This window comes from Penicillium chrysogenum (genome assembly GCF_028827035.1).
Source record: "Penicillium chrysogenum strain IBT 35668 chromosome Unknown utg000005l_segment0_segment0, whole genome shotgun sequence".
NCBI classification, from domain to species: Eukaryota; Fungi; Ascomycota; class Eurotiomycetes; order Eurotiales; family Aspergillaceae; genus Penicillium; species Penicillium chrysogenum.
Window position 1 is genome coordinate 1,615,794 of NW_026622753.1, and position 25,137 is coordinate 1,640,930.

General features: G+C 49.2%; 6 protein-coding genes across 6 annotated transcripts; 3 read left to right on the forward strand and 3 right to left on the reverse strand.

Annotated features, from left to right (window-relative positions):
• Positions 1 to 856: 856 nt before the first annotated feature.
• On the forward strand, positions 857 to 2,447 carry N7489_009020 (glycoside hydrolase family 18 protein; the record flags this gene model as incomplete). The annotated part of the gene is made up of 7 exons (XM_056714770.1): positions 857 to 895; positions 1,008 to 1,108; positions 1,167 to 1,420; positions 1,483 to 1,512; positions 1,566 to 1,615; positions 1,663 to 1,723; positions 1,783 to 2,447. 7 exons carry the CDS (start codon positions 857 to 859, stop codon positions 2,445 to 2,447), a joined length of 1,200 nt encoding a protein of 399 aa, XP_056562392.1.
• A 1,941-nt stretch (positions 2,448 to 4,388) lies between these two features.
• On the forward strand, positions 4,389 to 6,611 carry ace2 (putative C2H2 transcription factor (Swi5); the record flags this gene model as incomplete). Its single annotated transcript, XM_056714771.1, has 1 exon — positions 4,389 to 6,611. One exon carries the CDS (start codon positions 4,389 to 4,391, stop codon positions 6,609 to 6,611), a length of 2,223 nt encoding a protein of 740 aa, XP_056562393.1.
• Positions 6,612 to 7,516: 905 nt separating this feature from the next.
• Positions 7,517 to 9,059, reverse strand: N7489_009022 (T2 family ribonuclease; the record flags this gene model as incomplete). The annotated part of the gene is made up of 6 exons (XM_056714772.1): positions 7,517 to 7,657; positions 7,717 to 7,814; positions 7,888 to 8,127; positions 8,183 to 8,375; positions 8,440 to 8,734; positions 8,785 to 9,059. 6 exons carry the CDS (start codon positions 9,057 to 9,059, stop codon positions 7,517 to 7,519), a joined length of 1,242 nt encoding a protein of 413 aa, XP_056562394.1.
• A 345-nt stretch (positions 9,060 to 9,404) lies between these two features.
• N7489_009023 (RMD1 family protein) lies at positions 9,405 to 10,791 on the reverse strand (the record flags this gene model as incomplete). The annotated part of the gene is made up of 2 exons (XM_056714773.1): positions 9,405 to 10,400; positions 10,459 to 10,791. 2 exons carry the CDS (start codon positions 10,789 to 10,791, stop codon positions 9,405 to 9,407), a joined length of 1,329 nt encoding a protein of 442 aa, XP_056562395.1.
• Positions 10,792 to 10,992: 201 nt separating this feature from the next.
• On the forward strand, positions 10,993 to 15,079 carry N7489_009024 (CLH domain-containing protein; the record flags this gene model as incomplete). Its single annotated transcript, XM_056714774.1, has 5 exons — positions 10,993 to 11,304; positions 11,358 to 11,384; positions 11,433 to 12,397; positions 12,450 to 14,722; positions 14,793 to 15,079. The coding sequence occupies 5 exons, from the start codon at positions 10,993 to 10,995 to the stop codon at positions 15,077 to 15,079; spliced, it is 3,864 nt and encodes a 1,287-aa protein (XP_056562396.1).
• A 613-nt stretch (positions 15,080 to 15,692) lies between these two features.
• N7489_009025 (uncharacterized protein) lies at positions 15,693 to 17,918 on the reverse strand (the record flags this gene model as incomplete). Its single annotated transcript, XM_056714775.1, has 4 exons — positions 15,693 to 17,512; positions 17,596 to 17,649; positions 17,711 to 17,779; positions 17,843 to 17,918. The coding sequence occupies 4 exons, from the start codon at positions 17,916 to 17,918 to the stop codon at positions 15,693 to 15,695; spliced, it is 2,019 nt and encodes a 672-aa protein (XP_056562397.1).
• Between the last annotated feature and the right edge of the window lie 7,219 nt (positions 17,919 to 25,137).

Here is a 25,137-nt window from a genome sequence, read left to right on the forward strand (position 1 = left end):
ACCAAGGTTTTATATATCGAGAGTATTGCATAGAGCTAATGTTAACCTACAATTGAGGAAGGGGACGTGCTCACTAGATGTTATGGAGGTGCTTTTAGATCTGCATTGGGCGAGATACTTTCAATCATGAGGTCTTCAACTAACTTCAGAATATTCAATTTGACAATATAATAGACGAGCTCCCATGACTAGTCATGATTCCACTTAGTATTGCTTCTTTTCCTTACGCCATGTCGCATTCTTGCCTAGAGTTGCATTCTTCAACATCACGAGTACTTGGTACTTCTTATCTTTCTATCTTGTGCTTACACCAAGTCTGAATTCAACAATAATCTAACATACTATTACATGAAACATATTAGGGATTGGCTCAAAATGAGGTTACATGCATCTTGAACAGGTGGAGGTGTCACGCACCACGTTTTCTTGGACCCTTCTGGGCATGTAGTCAACATACATATATAGTCTCACAACTCGTCATTCAGATTATACAAAGATATCTTTGATTATACACAGATATTCTATCTGATCCTTTTCTTTTTACCATCTTCAGCCACGGTTGTTGCCTTGGTGCCTTAAACCCATACACCGCCACATGTGAGTCCTGCCCAATGACGTTGTGGCGTTGATATTGCCCAGACGCCTAAGGTACGACAGTCCACTAACAATTAGGCTGCGACATAAAGTACCCTAGAAATACTCGCCTCTAGGTATTCTTTGCTGCTCCTTTGTCTCCGACATTGACTTTCTCTTCTGACTTGAAATTGTGGCTTATCGGCTTAAGCCCATTGCTTTGTTTACCCTACTTGTGGCTGTTCTCGTGCAGTACTTCAACCCTCGTACCCATACACCAACCATGTCTGAAATGAGATCAGTCGCCTATTTTGTCAATTGGGTAGGTGCATAATCTTGTTCCCATTTCGATCCCGACCGCCCTTTTCACAATGCCAAACTCTAACTGGCTGGACATACACACCCAAAAAGGACAATGTTGACATACCCCATAGGCAATTTACGGCCGCAACTACAACCCACAGGATCTGCCCGCCCACAAGCTGACGCACATCCTCTATGCATTTGCCAACGTTCGGCCCGAAAACGGCGAAGTGTAAGTCATGCCATTGATCCTTATAGACTACAGAAGACGTCCTGACCCAGAATCGCAGGTACTTGACCGACTCTTGGTCTGATGTCGAGAAGCATTACCCGACAGACTCGTGGAATGACGTCGGTGACAATGTGTACGGATGTGCTAAGCAGCTTTTCCTGCTTAAGAAGCAGAACCGCAAGATGAAGGTTTTGCTTTCTATCGGTGGCTGGACGTACTCGGCGAATTTTGCGCAGCCTGCGAGCTCCGAGGAGGGTCGGACTACATTTGCTGAATCGGCCACACGTCTGGTTCTGGATTTGGGATTCGACGGTATGTGTTATGTTTTACCGGACTGGGTACGGCGTATGATGTTGATCTTGACTCTTTTATAGGTCTTGACATCGATTGGGAATATCCTAAGGGTGAGTTTGCCAGAACATACTCGAAGGAAGAACGAGGCTCATTTTATATCCAGATGACACCGAGGCCCAGAACCTAGTTCTCCTGCTCCAGAAATGCCGAGAGGTATGTCGTTCTCTGAATCTCGCATTGAACCAACTGACCGGAAACAGGTTCTTGACAGAGAGGCTGGGCCCGATCGCCGTTTCTACTTGACAATCGCCTGTCCTGCCGGTATGTCTACCATATCCCCGGCGATGGACAACTGCCGCGAACCAAACTGACCGCTACAGGTGCGAGCAACTACGAGAAGCTCAAATTCCAAGAGATGACCCCAGTGCTAGACTTCTACAACCTGATGGCATACGACTTCGCCGGAAGTTGGGACACCAACGCTGGCCACCAAGCGAACATCGCCCCTTCAGATTCCAACCCTGCATCTACACCATTCTCGATCAATGCTGCTCTGGACTACTACATCAACGACGGCGGTGTACCACCCGTCAAGATCGTCATGGGCATGCCGCTGTACGGACGTGCATTTGAGGACACCGATGGACCCGGCGCGCCCTTCTCCGGGGTTGGAGAGGGTAGTTGGGAGAACGGGGTGTGGGATTACAAGGCGCTGCCCAGACCCGGGGCTGAGGAACAGTTCGATGAGGAATCTGGTGCCTCATTCTGCTATGATGGCGGTGCGCGCACGATGGTTTCTTACGATACTGCCCATATGGCGCAGGTCAAGGCGAACTATATTCGCGATCGCGGACTGGGTGGTGGTATGTGGTGGGAGAGTAGTGGTGATAAGGGTGGTAAGGAGGCTGATCCGGCGGAGGGGAGCTTGATCGGTATCTTTGTCGATGGTGTGGGTGGTGAAGGCGCTTTGGATCAGTCGGCTAATGCTCTCGAGTATCCCGAGAGCAAGTATGACAATGTCAAGGCTGGCTTCCCGGACGAGTAGGTGAGTGAGAGCTTGCATGGCGTTGTGCATTGCTTTTCGCAGTATGTTGTACAGTGCTTTGAACAGATAGTGTGACAATATCGATGTCTACGAATACATACGAGTCCATCATTACTTGGGATTTTCGAATTTTCGGCGGATGCCTAGTTTTGTTCTTTATATTGACTGTAGCACATGGGTATTCCAAGGAACCATCATCAACCAACGTCAACCGTGATACTCCATCACCTGCCCCGATCTAGCGAAAACCATGCTCAAGTTCGGCGACAGCACACCACGGCCCGACTTAGACCATTTATTTGGCCTCGTCGAAGACGTAGGTGAGGTGGCACTTACCGCAGTACTGGCGGTTGTGCATAGCGGCCATGAAGACACCGGCACCACACTATGAAGATAAATTAGTTTTCCGTTGATTGAAATCCAAGGGTTATTGTCGCAAGACAAAAGTCATCACATACCTCGGGAGCGGGGCACTCGCGGCGAAGACGCTCGATCTTGCCGTCACCGTCAACCTTGTAGTACTTGAGGATGGCGAGCTTGGTCTTCTTGTGCTTGTGCTTGATCTTCTTGGGGGTGGTGTAGACCTTCTTCTTGCGCTTCTTACCACCACCACGCAGGCGGAGGACGAGGTGAAGGGTCGACTCCTTCTGGATGTTGTAGTCCGAAAGAGTGCGGCCATCCTCGAGCTGCTTACCAGCGAAGATCAGACGCTGTTGGTCGGGGGGGAATACCCTCCTTGTCTGGTGCGGGGTTAGCCTATGTTGTCTTTTTTTTTCGAGTCGTTTGTGCGATCGTTGCTCGCGGATTTCGGCTGGGCTTACCCTGGATCTTGGACTTGACATTGTCAATGGTGTCGGAGGACTCCACCTCAAGGGTGATAGTCTTACCCGTAAGGGTCTTGACGAAGATCTGCATCTTGATGAAGGCCTGCGAACAAAATGTCAGTGGGATGCTCGTGATGAAAATGTGGGAGACAGAGAGAGAATGGACAGAATGCTAGTTGCGCATGCTCATCACATTCCTATCTGCCTGTATAGGACCAAAACTCACCTCGACAGTCGTGTCTTCCTCAACCTTGCAAGATTGAAGAAAATCGTTGTGCGCGGCAGCCGGTTGGTGATTAAAATCGTTGTGCGGTCACGTGGGTGGGTCGTATACCAAAAGGAGCTTAGCTTGAAATAAAATGCTGACCAACCAGATCACATGATAGGAAAGGAAGGGCAGACGGAAAAAAGTGTCGGCCCGTCTTGCCAGAGAGCCCCACACGTGACTCAAAAGGGATGTTCGTTGATTTATGCCTGAGGCCATCGATACCTATCCCGTGTTCGACAGGTCGAATCAGATATTGATGTGACGCCATGGGCATTATCAGGCTATCGGGCCTATGGGTACTATATATGGAGCCAAGGTCTATATAGTATGAGATCGACTTGTTTATATTGAATCTCCTCGGAAACGAACCGAGGAGTCATCGAGTTTATAGGAATAGGTAACATTTACATGCATTTTATCACAGGGATTCACTTCCCTTGCAGAAGAAGTCGAATAATTATAAGCAAGGTCCCTTCAGCGAAGGATAAAAATCGACGATGGGCAAGGGAGAGGACCCGCTTTTCGTCAGAGGTGGCCCGTCCTTTGGTTTCCCAGACGCCCGCCTAAGGGCGTTGCTATGCCAACGCCCCAAATTTGTTGATGAGAACGGGTCTCACATAGATCGGGGTTCCAGAACCAAACCTTGGAAACCTTCATACATTCGCATTTCTGCTCTTTCAGGTTCAGTTCAGAATCTACTTGAGCTGTGTGACCTTTTGAAGCTTGACTTGAATTACTTGAGTTGAGGCTCTAACAAACCTTTCCACTTCCTTCCTCCTAGTGCCCATTGCTTTCATATTCACATACTGACACTTCAATCAGGAACCCCAACCGTCAATCGGCGATATCATGAACTCCAACGCGCTGGGAACCGGTCGTCATCGCCGCCAAATCTCCACACCAGTTGCGCCATACCAGCCCGCGCCAGTCATGACCAATATGCAACCCCGTCGGTCACATCGTCGAGGGCAGACTGTGGATTACAGCTCTTTCAGTCAACAGCCCACTATGGACCGACACATGCCGAAGACGGTCTCGCAGTTGCGAGATTATTTTAACGAAAAATCAGGTTTCCCATCTCAACAGAGGGATGTACAGCAGTATCACTCTTATGCCCAGCAGCCCGAGCGGTCTTTCATTCCATCAAGCATGCACATTCAGCAGCCATATCAATATCAACCTCACCAGTCGCTCGGGTCTGACTGCCAGGCTTTCAACCAAGAACAATTGCAAGCGATCCACACCACCACTGGAAGCCCTGCGCCTTCTTCTGTTGGCGCCCCGGCTTTGTCTCGATCAGCCAGCGAAAGCTCCGAAAACACACCATTGAAGCTTGCGCTGCACCGTATGCAACAAGAGCAGTTCTCGACCCAGCAACAGCAACAGCAACAATTTATTGGCAATGCCGATTGGGAATTGTTTCCTCAGCGCAACATGCCAATGGGCCAAAACGAGCAGGTGACGGCCTATGCCGGATCAATGCATCCAGTCTCTGTTCAACCAAAGGCTCCATCTGCGAAAATTCTCTCGCAAATGTCTACTGCTTGTATGCGTCTTTGTCTTCAATCTAACCAGACCGAAGCTAATTATATGGCAGACTCCCCCTTGACCCCCGACTCTACCCCATTGAAAAGATCTATTGATTATTCCATGTACAGCAATGACCCAACACCTTCCAAGTCCCAAAGTTTCTCATTTCCCCATACCCCAGCTACTGCTGAGATGCAGAGAGCCCAGTCTTTGCAAGGAATCCCCTATGTCAACTCTGCGCAGATTAAGCAGCAGATGCCCTCCCCCGTCAATTCTCCGATTAGCGCGTCATTCACCGAAGTTGCCGATATGCCATCTCCAAGTTCATATGGAATGACTCCTCAAAATTCCAATATCTCGATCACATCTTCCACTGGCGGAACCAAAACGCGAGCACCATCTTCTGTGTCATCTCCCATCGACGTACCTGCTCACGATGACCTCGATGCCCGAGTCAAGGCATCAGTCCAGCAAACGGGTATTTCGACTGACGAAATTGCCAAGTTCATCTCCGGCCCTGACCCCAAGGATGGGAAGTGGGTCTGTCTATATTCAGGCTGTCTTTGCCGCTTTGGTCGCAAGGAAAACATCAAGTCCCACGTCCAAACACATCTCGGAGACCGCCAATTCAAATGCGACATTTGCGAAAAGCACTTCGTGCGCGGGCATGATCTCAAGCGCCATCTGAAGACACACAGTGGCAACAAGCCCTTTGCGTGTGCCTGTGGTGCCAGCTTTGCTAGACAGGATGCCCTGACTCGTCACCGCCAGCGCGATATGTGTATCGGAGGCTTCACCGGTGTGGTTCCAAAAACAACCAAGCGTGGCCGCCCCCCAAAGAAGAAGAACAGCCGCCCGGATATCGAAACTCGTCAAGCCAAGTCGACCCGTACTCGTCAACGCGTTGCTGAAAAGTCCGCCTCTACCGCTTCAGTCAAGCCTCAACCCACTCTGCAAGATGCTCCGGTGTTCAACTCGCCCAACTATGCCCCATCTGCTGCCGTCTCGTCGTACACGCCACCCACTTCACCTGGAAACAGATACCACACCATTTCCTCGCCATGTCAGACTTACAACTCCCTCGATGCCCAGCTCGAGGATGACATGTTGCCTTTGTCACCACCCCAGCTTGCTCACGCTAGATATGAGCAGGCAATGGCTCAGTACGGATCAAATTTCGGTTCCCAGCCCTACTCGCAGGAATCCACGTACTCGCAGGAGTCTCTCTACAGTGACTCTGCTCTCTCGCCTCGGGAAATGTCCTCCCCTCGCTCGGCGCCCACTCTGGCAGAATCATCTGTCGGCTCGGAGATTGATATCTTCATGACGCAAGACCCCTCTGATGACTTGCGAGAGGAGTTCGGCCATCTCGCTCACTCGGGCCTGCCTGGTTTCCCGACTTATCAGTTCATCGATTCAACCGACTTCGCCCCTGTCTCGTCCTACTACCCCGAGAAGACCTTTTCTGGTATCCCCCAACTGGACGACGACCTGACGGACCCGATCGACTGCTTGTCCAGCGAGTTCCTGGTGGACCCTTGAACGACTTTTGTTACCAAAAAAATCACGGGGACACATACGGCGCGGCTTATCATTTTCTTCACGGCGAGACTTCTTTGCAACGATATAGGACGACCTTGTACACTTTAATGACCCACGACAAAATCGGGCGTTTTCTTTCTCTGCACATTTCGGGAATTTTGAAACGACTTTGCGGACTTGCGGGTGTTTTGGGCTATTTGCTTTTCCCTGCCCTTATTTCCTCCCTGTATTCCTCTCTTCTTGTTTCTTGTTTCTTTTGTCTTTTGAATGGCTGCTTTATTCTTCACGTCCTTTTGGCCTTATCGCATCTCTTTGAAGATGTTCGATACGTGGCGGCCTGTTTATTCCCGGTGTTTATCCTTCCTTTCTAAATGTTCCCCCATGATGCGATATGTATTTGACGTCTTTACTTTCAATGGATCTTTTCTGTACCTACCCTGTCAACAAAGGATGGCTTAATCGAAGGATTGTTTTCCTTTCGATGACAGACATAATTGCGGATAGCCTGTACTCTACTATTTCAAACTTGTTATGCATACAGCTTGCATCCAGTCCTATACAATATTTTACTGTATTGATCTGTAGATCTGAGGAAAGGCGCCATAAAGAGCCAGACAGCCTAAGGGAAAGCACCCCCAGAGACCTTGCCCATTCTGGCGACTTGAACACTCAGGGTTCGAAGTACAAAATATTTGTTCACGAAGAAAGTAACATATATTAAGATACTACTCTAAATAATGCGTGTTTCTATCAATATTTCTAACGATTCTGCGTCAGGAATCGGCGTCTGACAGCCTTCTCGTCGCATTCTATCCGGGATTTCTGTGCAGCTCTATCAGATCCCGATCGGCTGACCTGCTTTCCACTAGGAGTACAGGAAAAGAAACAATAGTGAAGAAACCGATCTACTTCGAAGCCCATGTGATCTCGATCTCAATAGGGCGCCCCCCTTGCGAAGCATACACGTTACTCTGCGTACGCCCCTTGGGTGGATGGTCGGCAAAGAAAGTAGTGTGATCACTGTAAGCGAGCTTACCATCCTTGGCCTGTATGCAGTGTGAGAATCATGAAAAAGAGATCCTGAAAATATCTGGGATATACGTACGGTGAACTCGCTTGGCGTGCTGACGTGGGGTCCGCAAGTAAGGGCGTCTCGCTCGAAGGCACAGAGCCCCTTGCTAGATTTCAGAGTAAATATATCATCTGCAAGATACCGTTTACTTGATGTTAGCAAGCAATAGCAGAGAGGTCATATGCGGAAATCGCGGCTACGAACCTGATAGCTTTTCGGCCCGGAAAGTCGCACAGGTCCCGGACGAAAACCAAGTTCCGTAGCTGATGATACAGCCGTGCTTTCTGTTAAGTCTCTGCACAATGAGGTTACCTCGGCCGGCAAAGGGAGTGCCTGGCGCTGTGGGCTCGGGGGAACCTATGGTTGTCGTCTGAGTAGGCTCGTCCCGGGCATGCTTCAGTGGGTACTTGATTCCTCTGGAGGGGCAATTGGACTTCTGGCCATCTGGTTATTTTGTAAGCTTTTCTACTATGGTGAGTAACATTGAAGGTTGACCGACCTGGACCTGCAGCGATGAATTTACCCGATTGCAGACTTCCTGCAATATTGAAATAGTACCAAATCTCATTGATGGCGCCGCCTCTGCAACGGACAGTGACGGGGTCTCCATGGGCTTGTTCCAATGCAGCTTCAATATCAGCAAGAGCATAGGTCTGCGTCTGAGATGGTACGATGCCAGCATTGGCCAGGAACTTATGCATGGTTAGCGGTTTGATCCGAATCTAGTCGCACAATGATCGACAGGATCAAACTAACCTCGTAGGAAGGCAGGTCCTTATAAACCTCGACAGTCTTGTCAAAGTAGTCCACGACCTCTTGTTGCGGCAGATAGTCCTCGTAGCAATCTGGTTCCAGGGTGCTGACGCAAGTGCCGTGCTTGTTCCACTCATGTTCCCACAGATGGTTATCATCACCACGGAAATCCTTCCAATACTCGCTCATGTATTCGAGTAGATCTCCTCGGCCCGCGTCAACTAGAATCAGAGAAATGTTGCTGTACTTGCGTTTGGAGTCGCAGAACTGGTCAAAGCCGCCGTTGCAGTGATCAGGCCTGAAGAGTTAGTTTTATATTTATCCAACCTGGATGAGGTAAAAACTCACCACAGTCCATGGATAGTCCATGCATCTTCAGGGCCAAGTGCAGGGTCGACATCCCAGAATTGTGTCTGTAGCATTTGACCGCCGGGGTAATTGAAACAGCAGGTGTCTTGACCGTGGTACCTGGCCTGGCAACTTATTTCCGAGACAGGGCATGATGAGGAAGTTCCAGGCCTCGCATTCTCATTTGAAGTTTGTGAGAGCCAGAGTGAGCCGAAAGTCTTGAGGATCTTCTGGGGTCCAGGGATCCCCATGAACTGTTGTGATGATCCCCGCATCATCGATGACAGCATTTTCCCGTGATCTTAGGGAGTACACTTGTCAAACTGAAAACAGAGAAAGAATATAAGAGTAGACAAGTAGACAAGTACTAGGACGGTCGTATTTAGACGAGGAACAGGTGTACTTAGGAGGCTACAACGGTCACTGGCGTACCATCGAAGTCGCCTCGTGCGGAGAGTCTCATATGACTAAGCGCGGGGGCAGCTGATAAGGGTCACCTGGGCCTGGTTTACTTGCACGACAGCAGCCATGTTTTATATTGCACTCGTTTAAAGTTGGAGATGGTCGTTGAAGAGTGAAGGGGTATCATAGTTGGTCAACAGTGGGCAAAATAATCTATCTCAGTTTGCGCCTGTCAGTTCTGGCCTCGGGTGACCAGAGGCCTCCTGCTTGCGCGCCTCCTGTTCATGTACTCTTTCTTTCCACAGACGTAATACTTCAAAGCCAACCTCAACGGCAATGAGAAGAATGATAATCCACTCGAGCCGCAGACCATGTGTCTCACTAAGGCGCTCCCGGAGTACACTTGCGATCTCTTGCGCATAGTCCATCTTTTCGTTCAGCAGTTTGATGCGAATTCCAACATCTAAAGCTCTGCCTGCCTGCTCGTAATAGCCCTCCAAGCCGAGCTCATGTCGGCTGTCCCAAAAGATATCGGGAAGGGAATCAGTGAGCTCAGAATAGAGATTAAGCTGGGCTCGAACACTGAGTAGCTGCCCCGTCTTGCGGAGTACGAAGTCTCGTGTAAAAGGGAGACGGGATCCCTGTGAGAGAAGAGTCGGAATTGGCCGAGTGGATTCAAAATAGTTTGAAAGAAGGCTCTCGAGGACGGCCAACTTCGTACTCCGAGCAAGACCTGACGAAAATGCAACCTTAGTCAACACCGTGTCAACGGATTGTTGCGCCGCTGGCAATCCCTCTGCATCTCCGTGACCCGAGCTGGTGCCTAGTATAATTGTGTCTCCTTTTATCACGCTGTTCTCCCGCCTCGGGTCCTCCACGAATTCGAGATCCTCAGTTTCCAACTCATCCACATGGGCACCTTCTGCTGCGGGTAAGAGAGTTCGTGTTGCTAGGAATGATGTGAATCCTTCTGGGAGAGACCATGCTACCACTGTACCGGAGGGAAACACAAACAAATCGCCGACTTCGTCGGATGGTAGATCTGTGCTCGAGGGATTCGTCAAGCGCTGTATGGAGTCTAACGGTATTTGAACATGAACGACTTGCGGGAAGAGTCCCGTTTCCAACGGATCTGGTTCATATCCTCGTTCTTGCAAAATATCCCTGACTTGGCGGATGTTGAATTGCTCGGCTACGGCGTACGCGGTCACTGTCTATAGACGCCAAAGCAATCAGTAAAAGTCAATCATAGAAAAGCCCAGTTATACCTACCTTTGTCCGATTTAATCCCTGCTCTTTGAGGAGCGCCTTGGAGAGAATGCCATCCTTCGACCTCTGTGCTTCCACCGCTACTCGCCGCAATGAAGTGGGAGCTGCTGGTACCCTAGGACCCCGTCGACGTTGCTTCTGGGAATCCCGAGAGAACTCAATTGGTTCATCGGTGTTGTTCTGTTTTTGTTTCAAATGGGCATTAGATGAGAAGAAATCCTTCCGTCGGGGAAGTGCTAATGGAGGAGAAGCATGAAGATATTGGGTTTGCGGCCGCGTAGGAAGTCGTAATCCTGGGCGCTTGCAGCTCAAGCAGACATATGGCCTGGCAAACATTGTGTGTGTGTCGAATGAACAAAAGCCTAGTGGCTCGATGACATCGTTTTGCCCGCGGCCCGATGCCCCGCTTAGTCATGGAACCAAGCTCGGGGCCCTGACCTACCCCGGCTCAACTGTAGAACCACAGAATCCCGTTTCCAGCTTGTCGCATTCTACTTCAACCAGCTTGGGAGCTGCAGGTGCCGAGAGGGATTCGCCATGGACGCGCCTGGCGCGACACCGCCGGACGAAAGTGCCGTTCAGAGCACTCCCAAGCACGACTCATCCATGCGAACCAGATCACCTACAAACACGACTGAAGACGTCCAAGATAGAGACCAACGACACAATGACCACAGCTCTAGTAGCAGCGATAATGAAGAAGATGAAGTGGAGGCCGAGGAAGAGGATGACTCGGACGATGAGGACGAGGAGCCCCGCCTCAAGTACGCATACCTTACGAAGCACCTGGGATCAGTATATCGCAACGGGGATGCGACAAGCTCATTCCTTGTAGCAGGAGATAAAATGGTGTGTATCCCTAGCGAAACTTATGCTATATAATGAGCTAACGAGTTGTCTAGGTCGTCGGGACACACAACGGGAACGTCGTAAGTTAGCTACACCAACATGAAAACATATGAGCTGACCTTGTCAAGCATGTTATGTCCTTGCCGCTTCTACAATCTCTCCGTGTATACCATGCACACTCAGCAAGTGTCACCTCAATATCGATATCGCCATTTCCGCCTCCACTTCCGAACCTTAAGCAAGACGCCTTCAGCAAGCAGGCCGCGGAAGAACACAGACCGTCCACGCGATCATCTAATACCACCGGCAGTATCCGTGGTCAAGGAAAACTCGGTAATCATCCCGCTGTGCCTCCCACGCCATCAAACTCGATTTATATTGGAACCTCTTCAATCGATGGTCACGTTTGCATCTCGTCGCTAGTAGACCCCAAGGATGTGCTATTGCGCAATTTTGGACGCCCAGTTCAGTCTGTTGCTTTATCTCCAGAGTACAAAACTGACCGGGCGTTCCTGTCTGGTGGCCGAGCGGGTGAATTGATCCTGACAACTGGCGGTCGTATCGGAGCTACCTCCAACTCTACGACAATGGGGGGTGCGGCCGCCACAGCGTCAAGTTGGCTTGGGTCTATGGGCCTGGCAGCCAATAGTGGAAAAGACACAATTATCCACAGCGGAGAAGGGGCTATAAGCACAATTAAATGGTCACTTTCAGGAAAATACGTGGCCTGGGTCAACGAGGAAGGCATTAAGATTATGCGGTCAAATCTGCACCTTGATTCTTCAGAGACAGAATTTGCCTGGAAACGGATCAGTCATATTGATCGCCCAAATCGTCCCGGCTGGGATGAAATGGCCGGTGTTTGGAGAGCACGCGCAGAGTGGATCGACCAGTCTGCTTTAGACAGTGGAGACAATCTCGATCCAAATGAAAACCCAGAAAGCCCAGAGGCACAATCAACTGTACCTACTGAGAAGGTGGAAAAGCTTGTTGTCGGCTGGGGAGGAACTGTTTGGGTCATTGATGTCTATCCCGAGAGGGCGAGCAAAACATCCAAGGGCGAGAGAGTGGGCTCTGCAGAGGTTTTTACAATGTAAGCTGGGAGTCTCACTGGCCGAACCGTTCGCCGCTAACTTCGAACACAGATTACGAACAGATTGCGTGGTATCTGGAATCTCATTGTATACGCCTCGTCTTCTTGTCATTCTCGCATATATGGAAACCGAAGGTGAAACTGCAAGTAATGGAAGAGGCAGTGGGACACGCAATCGGAAAAAGGGCCTTGAGCCTGAACTTCGTGTCATTGACATTGAAACCAAGGAAGAAATCAGCGCTGATACACTTTCAGTAAACCGGTTTGAAGGTCTTTCGGCGTCTGATTACCATCTAAGTGTCCTGCCTCCGTGGAAGACACCAGAGGGACAAGTCGTCCAGCGCGGTGCCTTAGGGGCTCTTGGGTATGGGCTTTTGGATGCTACTATGTACCCTGCACGGCTATTCAGCTCCGGTGCTAGCATCCGCAGTACCACAAGTAGCGGCGACAAGGGTTCTGGTAGAGTTGCTCCATCCTTCATGTCCAAACTCCACGCGACCGAGGATTCCCTTCCGAAGGAAGTACAGGAAGTTTCAGGTGCTCCTGGTGCCAAAATCTTTGTCCACAGCCCGTATGACTGTGTTGTTGCAGTGAAAAGGGATCTTGCGGACCGTTTGTCCTGGCTTGACTCTCATGGTCAATACGAGGACGCATGGCGTCTCGTCGATCAACATCCCGAAGCTGCGGGCTCCATACCTGACCTAACCGAAGCTGTTTCCGAGGCTGCAGGAAGGTCTCAAACCAGTTTGGGTGAATTCTTTGCTGATGATCAGTCATCCATCATGACGGCTGGTCGGACGAGAGTTTCTGCTGCTGAACAGGAAAAAGCTCGCCTGGGAGAACTATGGATCAATCAACTTGTCAGTGAAGAGAAATGGGTTGACGCTGCGAGTATTTGTGGCAAAGTCATCCGCAATGCCCCAAGATGGGAACACTGGGCATGGACCTTTATTAAAAATGATAAGATCGACGAGATCACTTCACAAATCCCGGTTGACTTAAATCCATCGTTGTCTTCTCGGATTTACGAAGTCATCCTCACTCACTATGTGTCACGAGACTTGGTCAAATTCAGAGAACTGATCGAAACATGGCCATCCGACTTGTTTGATGCAAGCGTGGTCACAGAAGCCATCGAAGCACAGGCGAAATCCGAATCAGTGCGCGCCGGGTCTGAGGAGTGGGGAATCCTCACAGATTGCCTCGCCAAGTTGTTCCTCGTAGGAGGGCACTATCGCGAAGCCTTGCGTTGCTATATTCGACTGCAAGATGGAGATGCCGCCATGGCTTTGGTCCGGGAACACCGCCTGCTCGACGCAGTAACCGACGAAATACCAGCCTTCATTATGATTCGCGTTTCCCAAGAGCAGATGGAGTCAGCCACGAAGTTTGAACTGGAGGAGTTGACTTCCGAGCCCACGCGGCTCCTTGTAAGTGAAGCATACACGGGCATTGTTCCCCCAGATACCGTGGTATCACAGTTGATTGCCGCAAACCGGTTCCTGTTTCTTTATTTCTATCTCCGTGCGCTCTGGCGGGGTGAATCATTACCGCACGATGCCTCTAAGCCCAGGAGAGGACGTGGGATCCATGCTCGGGATGCAGCCAGCAAGCTTGCTGCCGATGAAGGCAAAGCCCTGATTGATAACTTTGCCGATACGGCGGTCGAGGTATTTGCCGACTACGACCGGCCTCTCCTGATGGAGTTCCTCCAAACAAGCATATCTTATTCATTCGAGAAAGCCACATCCATCTGCGAGGACCACAAATTCACACCAGAGTTGATCTTCCTTTTGTCCAAGATGGGCCAAACGAAGCGAGCGTTGAACTTGATTCTATCGGATCTCAAGGATGTTTCACAGGCCATTTCATTTGCAAAATCACAGGAGGATCCTGATCTGTGGGAGGATCTGCTTGATTACTCCATGGACAAGCCAAAGTTCATCCATGGTCTTCTTGTTGAGGCGGGAACAGCCATCGACCCGATAAAGCTTGTGCGTCGGATTCCGAGCGGGTTGGAGATCGAAGGTCTAAGAGAGGGTCTCACTCGCTTGATCCGTGAGCACGATCTACAGGCTAGTATCAGCCAAGGCGCGGCTAGAGTTATGCAAAGCGAAGTTGCCCTTGGGATGGACTCGCTGCGCAAAGGTCAGCGGCGGGGAATCAAATTCGATATCACCGAGGATGGAGAGGAAGATTCCAATAAGACACCCACAACGAAGGCCCAAGCTCAAGATCAAATCTCCGAGACCAGTGGCGCCAGAAAATTCGGTGGCTCTGGACAGGGAAGATGCGGCGGTTGCAAAGCCGCCTTCCGCGAAAACGGTATGACTTTGACCCAACTTCATTCCATGCGTTATCCTTGGGAAACGATGCTAATAATAACCTGCTATAGAGCGAGAAATACTTGTTGGCTTTGCTTGTGGCCATATTTTCCACCTATCCCACTTGCACCCAGACACGCCACAGCAACAATCTGGCACGAGCAGCCGTGACCGATCTGCCGATGTTACACCTCGCGCCACGTCTCCAGTCGACGAAACCAGATCTGCCACCGCATCTCGCACCGTTGGCCCTAAAGTCACGACGGCAAGAATCCTGCGAGACAAGATCGGTGATGGATGTCGGATTTGTGCTGTGACGAGAGACATTGAATCCCTTGGTGGTGAGGCTGAGGTTTGAACTCTGTTGGGGGACATCTGTACCCATTCACGTCTGTCCTGTGTGTATACTCCATGTGCACATAGCTATGCATTCTTCTTGTTTCTCTGAGATACCCTGGCTTTTAGCCAAGCTGCTGTACCCATTTATTGGGGATATCAGGCACTCATCCATTGTGAGGTTATCATACTGGTCATTGTTGTTATGTTCGATGTTTTGGCTGCTCACTACATACGTACTACATGTACTACTTCTTGTTTATCTGTAACATTCACGACCGAAATATAACTACCCGAATTCACTGCTCGGTCAGCTCTCTTGTCCGTGGGCTCTCTATTCAGTTGAAGATTACAGATTACAAGACGCTCTAGTCTATTTATCATTTAGGCACAACCAATAGTGAACATTCTTGAGATTAGGAAACCTATGCTTCAACTAGAATATGAGTCACTAATAAAATTTGCAAGATTAAGGGGAGCCAGTGCATCCCATAGAAAAAACAAACGGCCACCCATCAAAATATGGGTCCCTCAAATTCCATCGCAAACACAATCATCGCATCAGGAACTATCCTTGCTACATCAAGAGATGGATAGACTTGCCTCCTAACACGGTAAGAGAATGTGTAGAGCTCTCACAGAATCAAGTGGAAGATGTGAGAGAGCATAACCACAATGCTCATGGTAAAGAGGCGGCTGTCCATGATTCCAGCGGCATTGGCACCGTTGAAAACAGGAGAAGGGGTGTGAGTACCGCTGGGAGAAGTACCATGAGGGGATGGCGGGACGGTCTCCTCCTGGGTATGGGTAGGCTCCTGGGGAGGCACAACCGAGACCTTGGACTCAGTAGTAGTCACCAGAGTGGTCGGGGCCACCACAGTCGGCTGGGTCCCGGTGGTCTCTTCAGTGGTATGCTGCTGAGCAGGAGGTGCAGGAACCTTTATCAAAGTAGTCGCCTCGACAGTGGTGGCGGACGGAAGTGGGACCAACTCGGTCGGGACCACAGTGGTCACAACCTCAGTGGTCTCCAGTGGAGGTGCACCAGGAACTGTTGGCTGGATAACAGAAGTCACAAGCTTGGTGGTCTCCTGCGGAATGGGGACAGGAGCAGTGGGCTGAACCACAGTAGTGACAACCTTGGTGGTCTCCTGTGGAGGGGTGCCGGGAGCAGTTGGCTGGACGACAGTAGTGACAACCTTGGTGGTCTCCTGTGGAGGGGTACCGGGAACAGTTGGTTGGATGACAGTTGTCACCACCTCAGTGGTGGGCTGCGGAGCAGGAACTGTAACCGGGATCGGAGTCACAGAGATAGTGGTAGTCTCCGTAGGGGTGGTGGTGTACACCTTGGTACTGACGCATTTCGTGGTCTCGGTGCAAGGGATCTCAACCGTGACAGTGACCTCTTCAGTAGTAGCCGGGGCAGAAACGGGGATGGTCGGCTGGATCTCAGTGGTCGTAGTGACTGGAATGGGAGCCGGAACAGTCGTGTCCGAGACTGGCAGGGTGCTGGTGGTAAGAATCTTGGTGCTGACACACTTGGTGGTCTCGGTGCAAGGAACCTCAACAGTGACAGTGATTTCAGTAGTCACCGGGGTAGGAGCCAGCACAGTGGAGTTGAGGCAAGGAGACGTAGTGTAATACGTTGTCACATCAGTCACAGTGCTAGGAGCCTGGGGAACAGTTGAGTTTGTGTAAGCAGTTCCAGTAGTACCAGGGACAGGAACGACATTGGTAGGACGAGAAGATGTAACAGATCCAGTAGTCACTTCAGAGGCAGTTCCAGGAATCTCGGTAGCGCCGGGAGCAGTAGACGCTTCAGAGGGGGAAGTACCAGAAACCGTGGAAGTGGTGTGGTCCTCAGCAGTGGTGGCAGGAACAGGAGCCACACTGGTAGCATTAGGACGAGAAGAAGTAACCGACTCAGTAGCAGTGGCAGTAACTGTGGAGGATCCAGTGTTGGTCACAGGGCTGCTTCCAGTGGGCACTTCAATAGTGCTGGGCACTGGGGTCTGAGCGGTACCAGGCACAGAAGACTGCGAGGTGACCAAGGTAGTGCCAGGTGTAGAAGAATTGGTGGCCACTTCAGTAGATCCCGGAGCAGAACTGTGAGAGCCGGCAGGCACAGATGTCTGGGTGGTCACCCCAGGAGTGCTGGGCACTGGGGTCTGAGTAGGGGCGACAGGCACTGGAGTCTGCGAGGAAACCGGTGCAGTCGACTGAGAAGACACCTCGGGGGTGCTGGACCCAGAAGTCTGAGTCGTGACAGGCACCAAGGTCGAGGATGTAGTAGGCACAGTGGACACAGAGACACCAGGCGCAGGGGTGGTGGCCTTGACCGGGACTGGAGTAGTAGACTCCGTTGTGAGAGTGTGACCAGTGGTGCACGGAACATCGGTGGTGACAGTTGTGGTGGGTTCATCATGACCGCAGGTAGTATGGGTAACCGTAACAGTGACTAGTATCAAGTTAGTTTTTGGTCTGAAAAAGTGCCGATGGAATTGAGGAGTCTCATAGGACATGAGAAGGGCCTGGACTTACTCAGTTCGGAAGCTTGAACAGCACGACCAAACAAAGCGCGAGGCAAAACATTGACTATGAACATGATCAGTCACGGCAGATTCCAAAGTAGACCCAAACAGTGAGCTTGACTTACTTTCACCAAACTGATACTGCTCCCCAGTGTGAGGGTCCTGAAGGAAGACCGACTCGACGTTGTAGCATTCTGTTTGGCAACCGAGGTCAGTAAGTGATCATAACGTAGCCAGGTATCAGCCATGAAACGTACCAGCCGAAGCGGCAACCATGGTCACCAGAGTGGTGATCATGGCCAGAAGCAACTTGAAACGCGTCGAAGCTGCCATCTTGGCAAAGATGGGGGGTTTGAAAACGAATGTGAAACAATGACTTGATGGTAATAACCAAGAAATTGATGGAAACGAAGGTTAATGAAGGGAAATGGGAACGAGCGTGAAGTGGAAGAAGAGAAAAGAGAAGAGAAGAGAAAAGAAAAAGGGAGATGGAAGCTGAAATAGTAAACAAAGTCACCACCCGTGGACCTGAGGAAGGAACGATTGCCCGTGACGACGAAGGAACACGTGCTTCTTGTGTTCTTTCCATATTTGAGGGCAAACGTATAAGGAAGTCACGACTTCCGCTTTACGGCTATGGTGAGATACTCGATGGGGACCTCGGGACTCTCTGGGGTATAATTCAGTGTGACTCGAATAGAACCTTAAACTGGATGCACCGTAGGTGTACAACCTGAGTGAGACAGTCTAAATCTAGTTGACTGGGATACAAAAGAAAATGGCCCTTTGCCTAACATCGGGGGGTTTCTTTCGGTAGAATTATGCCGCGGGCTACAATAAAGGACTTTATGTCCGGCTTTGATGCAGAGATCAGCTCAAAACCAGCCCCTAGGACTATCTGAAGAACAGAACTATTTCTATAAAGAGGCTGGGGTATCACAGACCATGGTCTATGTGCCACATTAACAAGGCTACCAAGGAAAACAGACATGGCCCTATTTTCTATTATGGTCAGGCTATAGAGATCCCAAACTAGGTTTGAATATAAGACAAAGTAGCAAAACATTGCACGGATATTAACTTTTGATATCTTTGAAGTAACGATTATCATCGGCATGACGACCTAAATTTAGGTCAGACACTGCCAGAAGGTCAAGTGCGGAAGAAAGAGATCACTTGAGCCCCGATAAGGATCATCAACAAGGGTAGAAGTGGGTTTGGTTCTATTTTAACTTAAGCACAGCCCTATATCAACTCGGAGGATGATCTATGCTATACTATCAGGCCAGGGGCAATGGTGACACGACTTAGGGCATAATTTTATCAGGTGAAACTGCAAGGTTATCATGACATGAGCGATCATGGATACATCCATGATAGATAGATATCATTTTAGCCCATATAAGCACAATGTCCAGGTTGACTATAAGAAAGATGACATTCAAATTAAGTGCAACATGTACCTAGGTAGACACAAAGCATGTTCTTCTAAGCAGTGCCCAGCCATAAATACCCACTATAAAAATTGACAAAGACCAAACAGAATTCCAGCCGATAGATATCCCACTCCGGCAAAAGAGGAAAAGAAAAGAGAAGGAAAATCGGTCCAATCAAAGGACATCAGGCAGAGTGGCAAATAATTCCAACGTTGCATGAGACGCCATTTCGGCTACCAACCGAAAAATACTAGTGTGTGCAAATACATACAATGACACAATGCCAAGATATCCAGAAAATGAGTGGTATTTTACCGGAACTGCTATACCAGAATGAGCGGTCACGTAACGGGACGACCCGCGCAGAGAGAAAACGAGTGGAAATTTATTTTGGCCCCGCTAGGAGCTAGATTATGACATCATCGTGCTTGTCCACCCCGTGGACGGCGTATCAAAATACCTAGGAATCCACAGAAGTAGTTTGAATTGCTAGAATCATAAGACATGTGGCTATCACTTTTTATTTTTCAAACGAAGACAATTCGAACCAAATAGTACAACATATACGAGCCATATCTCGGGTGTTGTCCACATCCACTCTAGGTATAATTGCCACCAAAGTTGATCCTTGCCCTTAGCTACAGCCAGTAAGCCTCCGCCCCACAACTACATTTTTGTTATGTGAGGCAATAAGTTCGGACCAAATGCCGAGTACATGTCTTCTAGTGGAAGTGATGTTCAACACCTGCAGTTATCTACAGCTCTTTGAGTGATAAGCGCTCGGATCATCATATGGTGCATTGTACAACGCATAACTCAAGGGGTTTTCCAATCAGTACTTCAAGAATATTCAATGCGTTTGATTCAGCTGTGTGATCCAAAAGTTGTCAACTGGTATAGAGTAATGGAATAAAAGCTCATTGTGCTATATACAAAGCTACAGTCGAAGATAACTCGAGTCTCCCGAAATCGATCTATGATAGCGGAAACTCGGACTACTTGGCTAGCGCTACTTAATACCAGATTGACTTCGGATTCGGTAGTAGAAATCCGGGGTCGCTTCGTGGCAACGTGAGGCAGGGATCTAACTCAATCAATGCTTCTTCAAGCGCTTAGCGAGACTAACCAAGAAACCAGGAAGTTATGTACTTGGAAATGCCGCTTAGTATGGTACTATTGCTCCTAATATTTACCTCACACAAGCGCAATATAGTTCTCTTCTTCCCATTCTAGATAGACTAGAAGATCTTACATCTGTATGGTATTTAAGGACCAAGGAGACAAGAGGTAGAGTCGAGTTCGAAGCCCATTGCTCGGCAGTCTCGTTATAAACTCGGGATCGTGTTTCCTTACGAAACAGAAAAGATAATCTATCAAAAGGCATATTAGGGATCTTGATGTCATTACTATACATTGTTACTTCGAAGTCCGTATCTAGAGTTCACACACTCATTGTCAGGTATCTAGGCGCGAGGACACAAGACGACCTATTACCTGAGGAAAGTGGAGAATATCGAATATGGAAATGTAGACGAAGACCTTTTGTCTCGATTTGGTCAGTAGTCTAGACCTCGGACATACATCCATGGATACGATATCGAAGTGGACCCAACTACTTTATCCGGAGATCACGATGGGAAAGAGAACGTGATACATGAGCAAACCAATATCAGGCATCGCAAGCATAAACTATAATCCAAAAAGAAGAGAAAAAAGAGAAGTAAAAAGTCTGCGCATAACTATACGATCTAGAACTGGGCCTACGCTCCATCTGGAAACTGGATGTCTCGATGTGGCATACGACCGAAACTGCGACCCAAGGGAAGACTCCCGAGCCCAAACACCACCATTGGTTGGGTGACATGACGGGAGCTTTCCCTCCAGTCAGAACTCTTATATAGGGAACCTCAATCCGAAGCAACGGTCCATGGAACCTCCGGATCTTCGCTGCCAAACCATTTTAACCTCGGGACTGCCCAACGGCCGTGCTCTACCACGTTCTGGGGTCGCAGTGACGGCGTTTTGTTGACTTTTCGTGGTGCAAAAGCCACATTATGTGTTCCACTGGGCTGATATGGAATTATTTGTGGACCATGAGCCCGTTCATTTCCTTTTCTTTTCCGACTGCTCGCGCGGCCGGGTTGGGGACTAACGTCGATAATCCTCGGTTAATGGCGGCTTTCGATGCCAAGAACTAAGGGCTAGACGCACGACTATTCCAAGGGTCTCCAAAGGTGCCAAGGCTTGTATGGCTTTTGGTGGCTTTATTTCGTTGATGAGGCTTAGTTAACAATCGAGGCTTAGAGATACCTTTTGTTCAAGGTAGAATAAAATACGACTTCTACGTCAAGATCGCAATTGAGGTAGCAAAGTCATCGTATTCTGCACTTGCATCAGTGGCTGACCCGTAGTCCCGTCCTCAGGTAACTATCTATATCAAATGACCCCAATCCTTATGTATGCACACAGGCATAAGACGCGGACAGAGATCGCAGAAAAAGTCGAACACTTAAGGCTAGTAAAAACCAGCACCCAACAAAAAAAAAAAAAAAAAAAAAAAAGGGGGAAAGAAAGAAGAAAGAAAGAAAAAAAGGCTAATATAGCTGGGAAAGAATGGAACAAGGTATCAACGTCGTATGCTCGGCCCTCAAACAGATCGAAATAATAACCATATCAGACAAAAGATATCAATAGTCCCATAGCCCATCGACTCATATACCGTCGTAATGGGTAAGCAACGCTAAGTTTGAACAAAGAGATCTGAAAATCAAAAAAAAACATATTATAACAGGGTATCGCTGCTCAGAGACACGTTTATCATCCCCTTGTTCGACGCCCTGTAAAAGACAGTGAAGCCGGCCCATAGAGAAACGAAATGTGAGAACATGAAAAGACGAGTGCAACTGGTGCAAGATGGAAAGTTCGTGTGCCGGGGACCACAGTGGGGAGACCAGTGGTTAGCAAGGTGAGATGAGGCGAGTCGAAAAGAGTTACTTTTGTATTATGTTCGAATGCGAGAGGCCTACACCTTGAGGTGTAGGCGATGCAGTTTTAGTAGATTAATTTGATCTCCATGGGAGATCCGGGCGTGCCAGGAGCACTGCCATTAGGATTTGGTGTTTCAGAGATGTCGAGGATCATGTCTTGACCCTCTGGAAGCTGGCGGACAACATCATCATCCACCATGACTCGCATGCCTTTGTCGTGTACATGCATGATGTTCGAGATTCGCATTGGATCGATTTGATATTTCTCAGTAATTTTCTTCATGAGGTCTTGAACTGTGCGTTCCGTCAAGTAGATCGCACGGTAGAAGTCCTCTGAGCGCTTTGCATTTCCAGTGATTCGAACATAGAAGCATGCGACTGCAAAGATAATTAGCAAGGATATTAACGATCGGGTTACGCTCGCAAAACTCACCAGGTTTAGAAGGGCGTTCCGCCGGAGGTCGGTAGGTTAAGTCTACACCCACGGCCTCTATGAAACCCCTTGAGACCTGGTCACCAGCAGGAATCCTCTGAATGGTGGTCGGGCAATTTGCTAATCTGAGTGATTGGGTAGGCGGCGAATTCGAAGAAGAGGTATTGGTGTTGGGGGGCGAGGGCATAATTGCCTCCAATTCACGTGTGCGTGAACGGCTCATATTCGCATACTGAGGAGAATCGCCATCACCCGATAGCTGAATGGGATATAGGTCGGGATCATCGAATTTATCACCCCGTAAGCCGAAAATGCTCACTGAGCGAGTAGATGAAAACATTTCTTGCATTGTAGCCAACTTGGCTTGGAGATCATCCTCCAACGAGACTTTCTCTGGAGGCACATCTTCCGAGTCCAACGACCAGGTTCGTTTGTGGCTCGAAGACTTGTCGGATCCCTTTGCGGCAGAAGCGTTGTTTCCCCGTTTGCGCTTCGTAAATCCGCCCATTTCTGCCTGGGAAATTTGCTGCTTAAGCTTATCAATGGTCTTCTTGACATGCGCAACGTCATTGGACAGCTTCCGCTCAGCACCATGATCCCGGAAAAGCTTTACTTTGCAGTAAGACAGCTCTGTATCACGCGATACACCTGCCTCCTCGCCCGGGGACAAAAGCTCGGTTTTGGCGCATAGTCTGACAGGAATTCCCTTCACGCCTTTGGAGTGACTGAAATCCGTAGAAAGGAAATTAAACCGCACGGGAATGTTGCACTCCGCCGCGCCAGTCGTCGGATTGGCAGTCCAAGTGACGCAGAAACCATCGACTAACATGCTCTCGACTTGCACCTGTCGGTTCCTGTGTGCATCGCTGCCACCTTGTAATGGATTCACGTATTCCACAGCTAACAATTTTCCACCCCGTTGATGGGCTTCTGTGGTACCGCGGCCTTCCTTCCACAGTTGCCAACATGCTGACGGTTTCATTCGTTGTTCTCGCTCTTCGAAGGAGACTCGAATAAATGTTCTATATCGAAGAGGTTCGTGGTTGACGATGGGTGGGCTCGTGTCGATAACTGAGAGATTGTATGCTTGGCCCTTGTTGAGATAAGTCACAGGGATTTCACTCGTGTTCTTCACCATGGCAGTCGGTGCTCGGAGAGAAGCACTGAAGCGGAATCTAGATGCGGTAGAACGTGATTAGCACTGAACAGAAATTCACTGATCAGATTTAACTCACTTTTCGCCATTGGCATAGGACATGTCACCAGCCATTTGAGCCGAAAAATCCGTCGAGGCCGTCAAATTGGATGATGTTTCGACATGTACATCATTTAAAGATTCGTCGAGAATATCATCCATGGCGTCATACCCGGAGTCACGGTGCATGAATGCGCTTGGCGCATATGACGGCTGCTGAGTGTATGGATTCATGTCATTCATTGGATTCATGAACTGCGGGTGGAACGGCTCAAAGCTGACGCTGTGGTGATTGTGTACAGCTGGCATGCCCGACAACGGGGTCATCAAGTGCATCCCTGTTGGAGTGTGCAAATCGCCAGCCTGGTTATGGAACATTGCACCCATTCCAGACGAAGTTGGGGCATAAAAGCTTGTATGCTGGTTGGCAGGCGGCATCATGGAGTATGAAGCGGATTCCATCCATGAGGGCGTCAACCCCAGTTCGTGCATATTTCGGGGAGTGCGGTCGTTGTTGGTGATAGGTAACTTGACATCATGATTCTCCATTTTCACATCGCTGTTCTCGGCCATACTATAAGCAAGAATTGGGTCAGTTCTAATCTTACACGTAGAACACACGATGATATATACCTTGAGGCCATCACAGGCTCGCCTGCCCTCACATTGCGCGGACTCTGGCTATCTCGCCGAGGGACAATGTCTGAGAATGCTTGCTGGAACCGACTAATGAACTCAGTATCCGGCTTCTGAGAGTTTCTCCTGCGCAGAAACAATATAATGTTAGAAATGAAACCATTGCATTGTTGACAACTGAAGCGTAAAAAGCTCACCGGTTGTTGAACATTATTTATTTTATCAATGCTTCGCTTGAGCCGGGAGAAGGGAAGAAACAAAATATGGCTACCAGCAAGTTGTGGCCCACTGCCAGTACACTTGAGTGTGCTCTGTCTGGTCTTCGACAAGGCGTGGAGTTTGGAGATTGGGGAGTGTTCGGTAGCTTGAGATTGTGCGGAACCTTGCATCAAGTGAAAGGTTCTAAGAGGAATAGTCTTTTGGACGAATGCGCAAAAGGTTTGGGAAATGGAAGTTCGGACTTGATCGCAAAGTGTGAATGTAGATAAAGAAGTTCAAAACAGATTGCAAAAAATAGTAATGGAGAATGTTTCCTTCTTATAGGAGATTGGATGAAATAATGTATAATTGGAGTGGCGAGGGGTGGAGGGAGGGGATATGACGATGTTAAAGGGAGGGGAGAACGGTACGGTTGACGACCCTCCAATGGAAGATGTATAAGAGATGGGACAGTCATCCACTGAGCCACAAGTGGACTTTCACCAGAAGAAGGGAGCCATTGGATATGCTCGGAAGATTTTCAGAGGAGTTGGTGATCTCGGGAGGAGGAAAGCTGTCGCCACCTGGGTCTGATAAGAACAGGGGGGCCACTTTCGGTAAGAAACGTCTTTTTTCTTTTTTTTCTTTTTCTTTTTCTTTTTTTTCC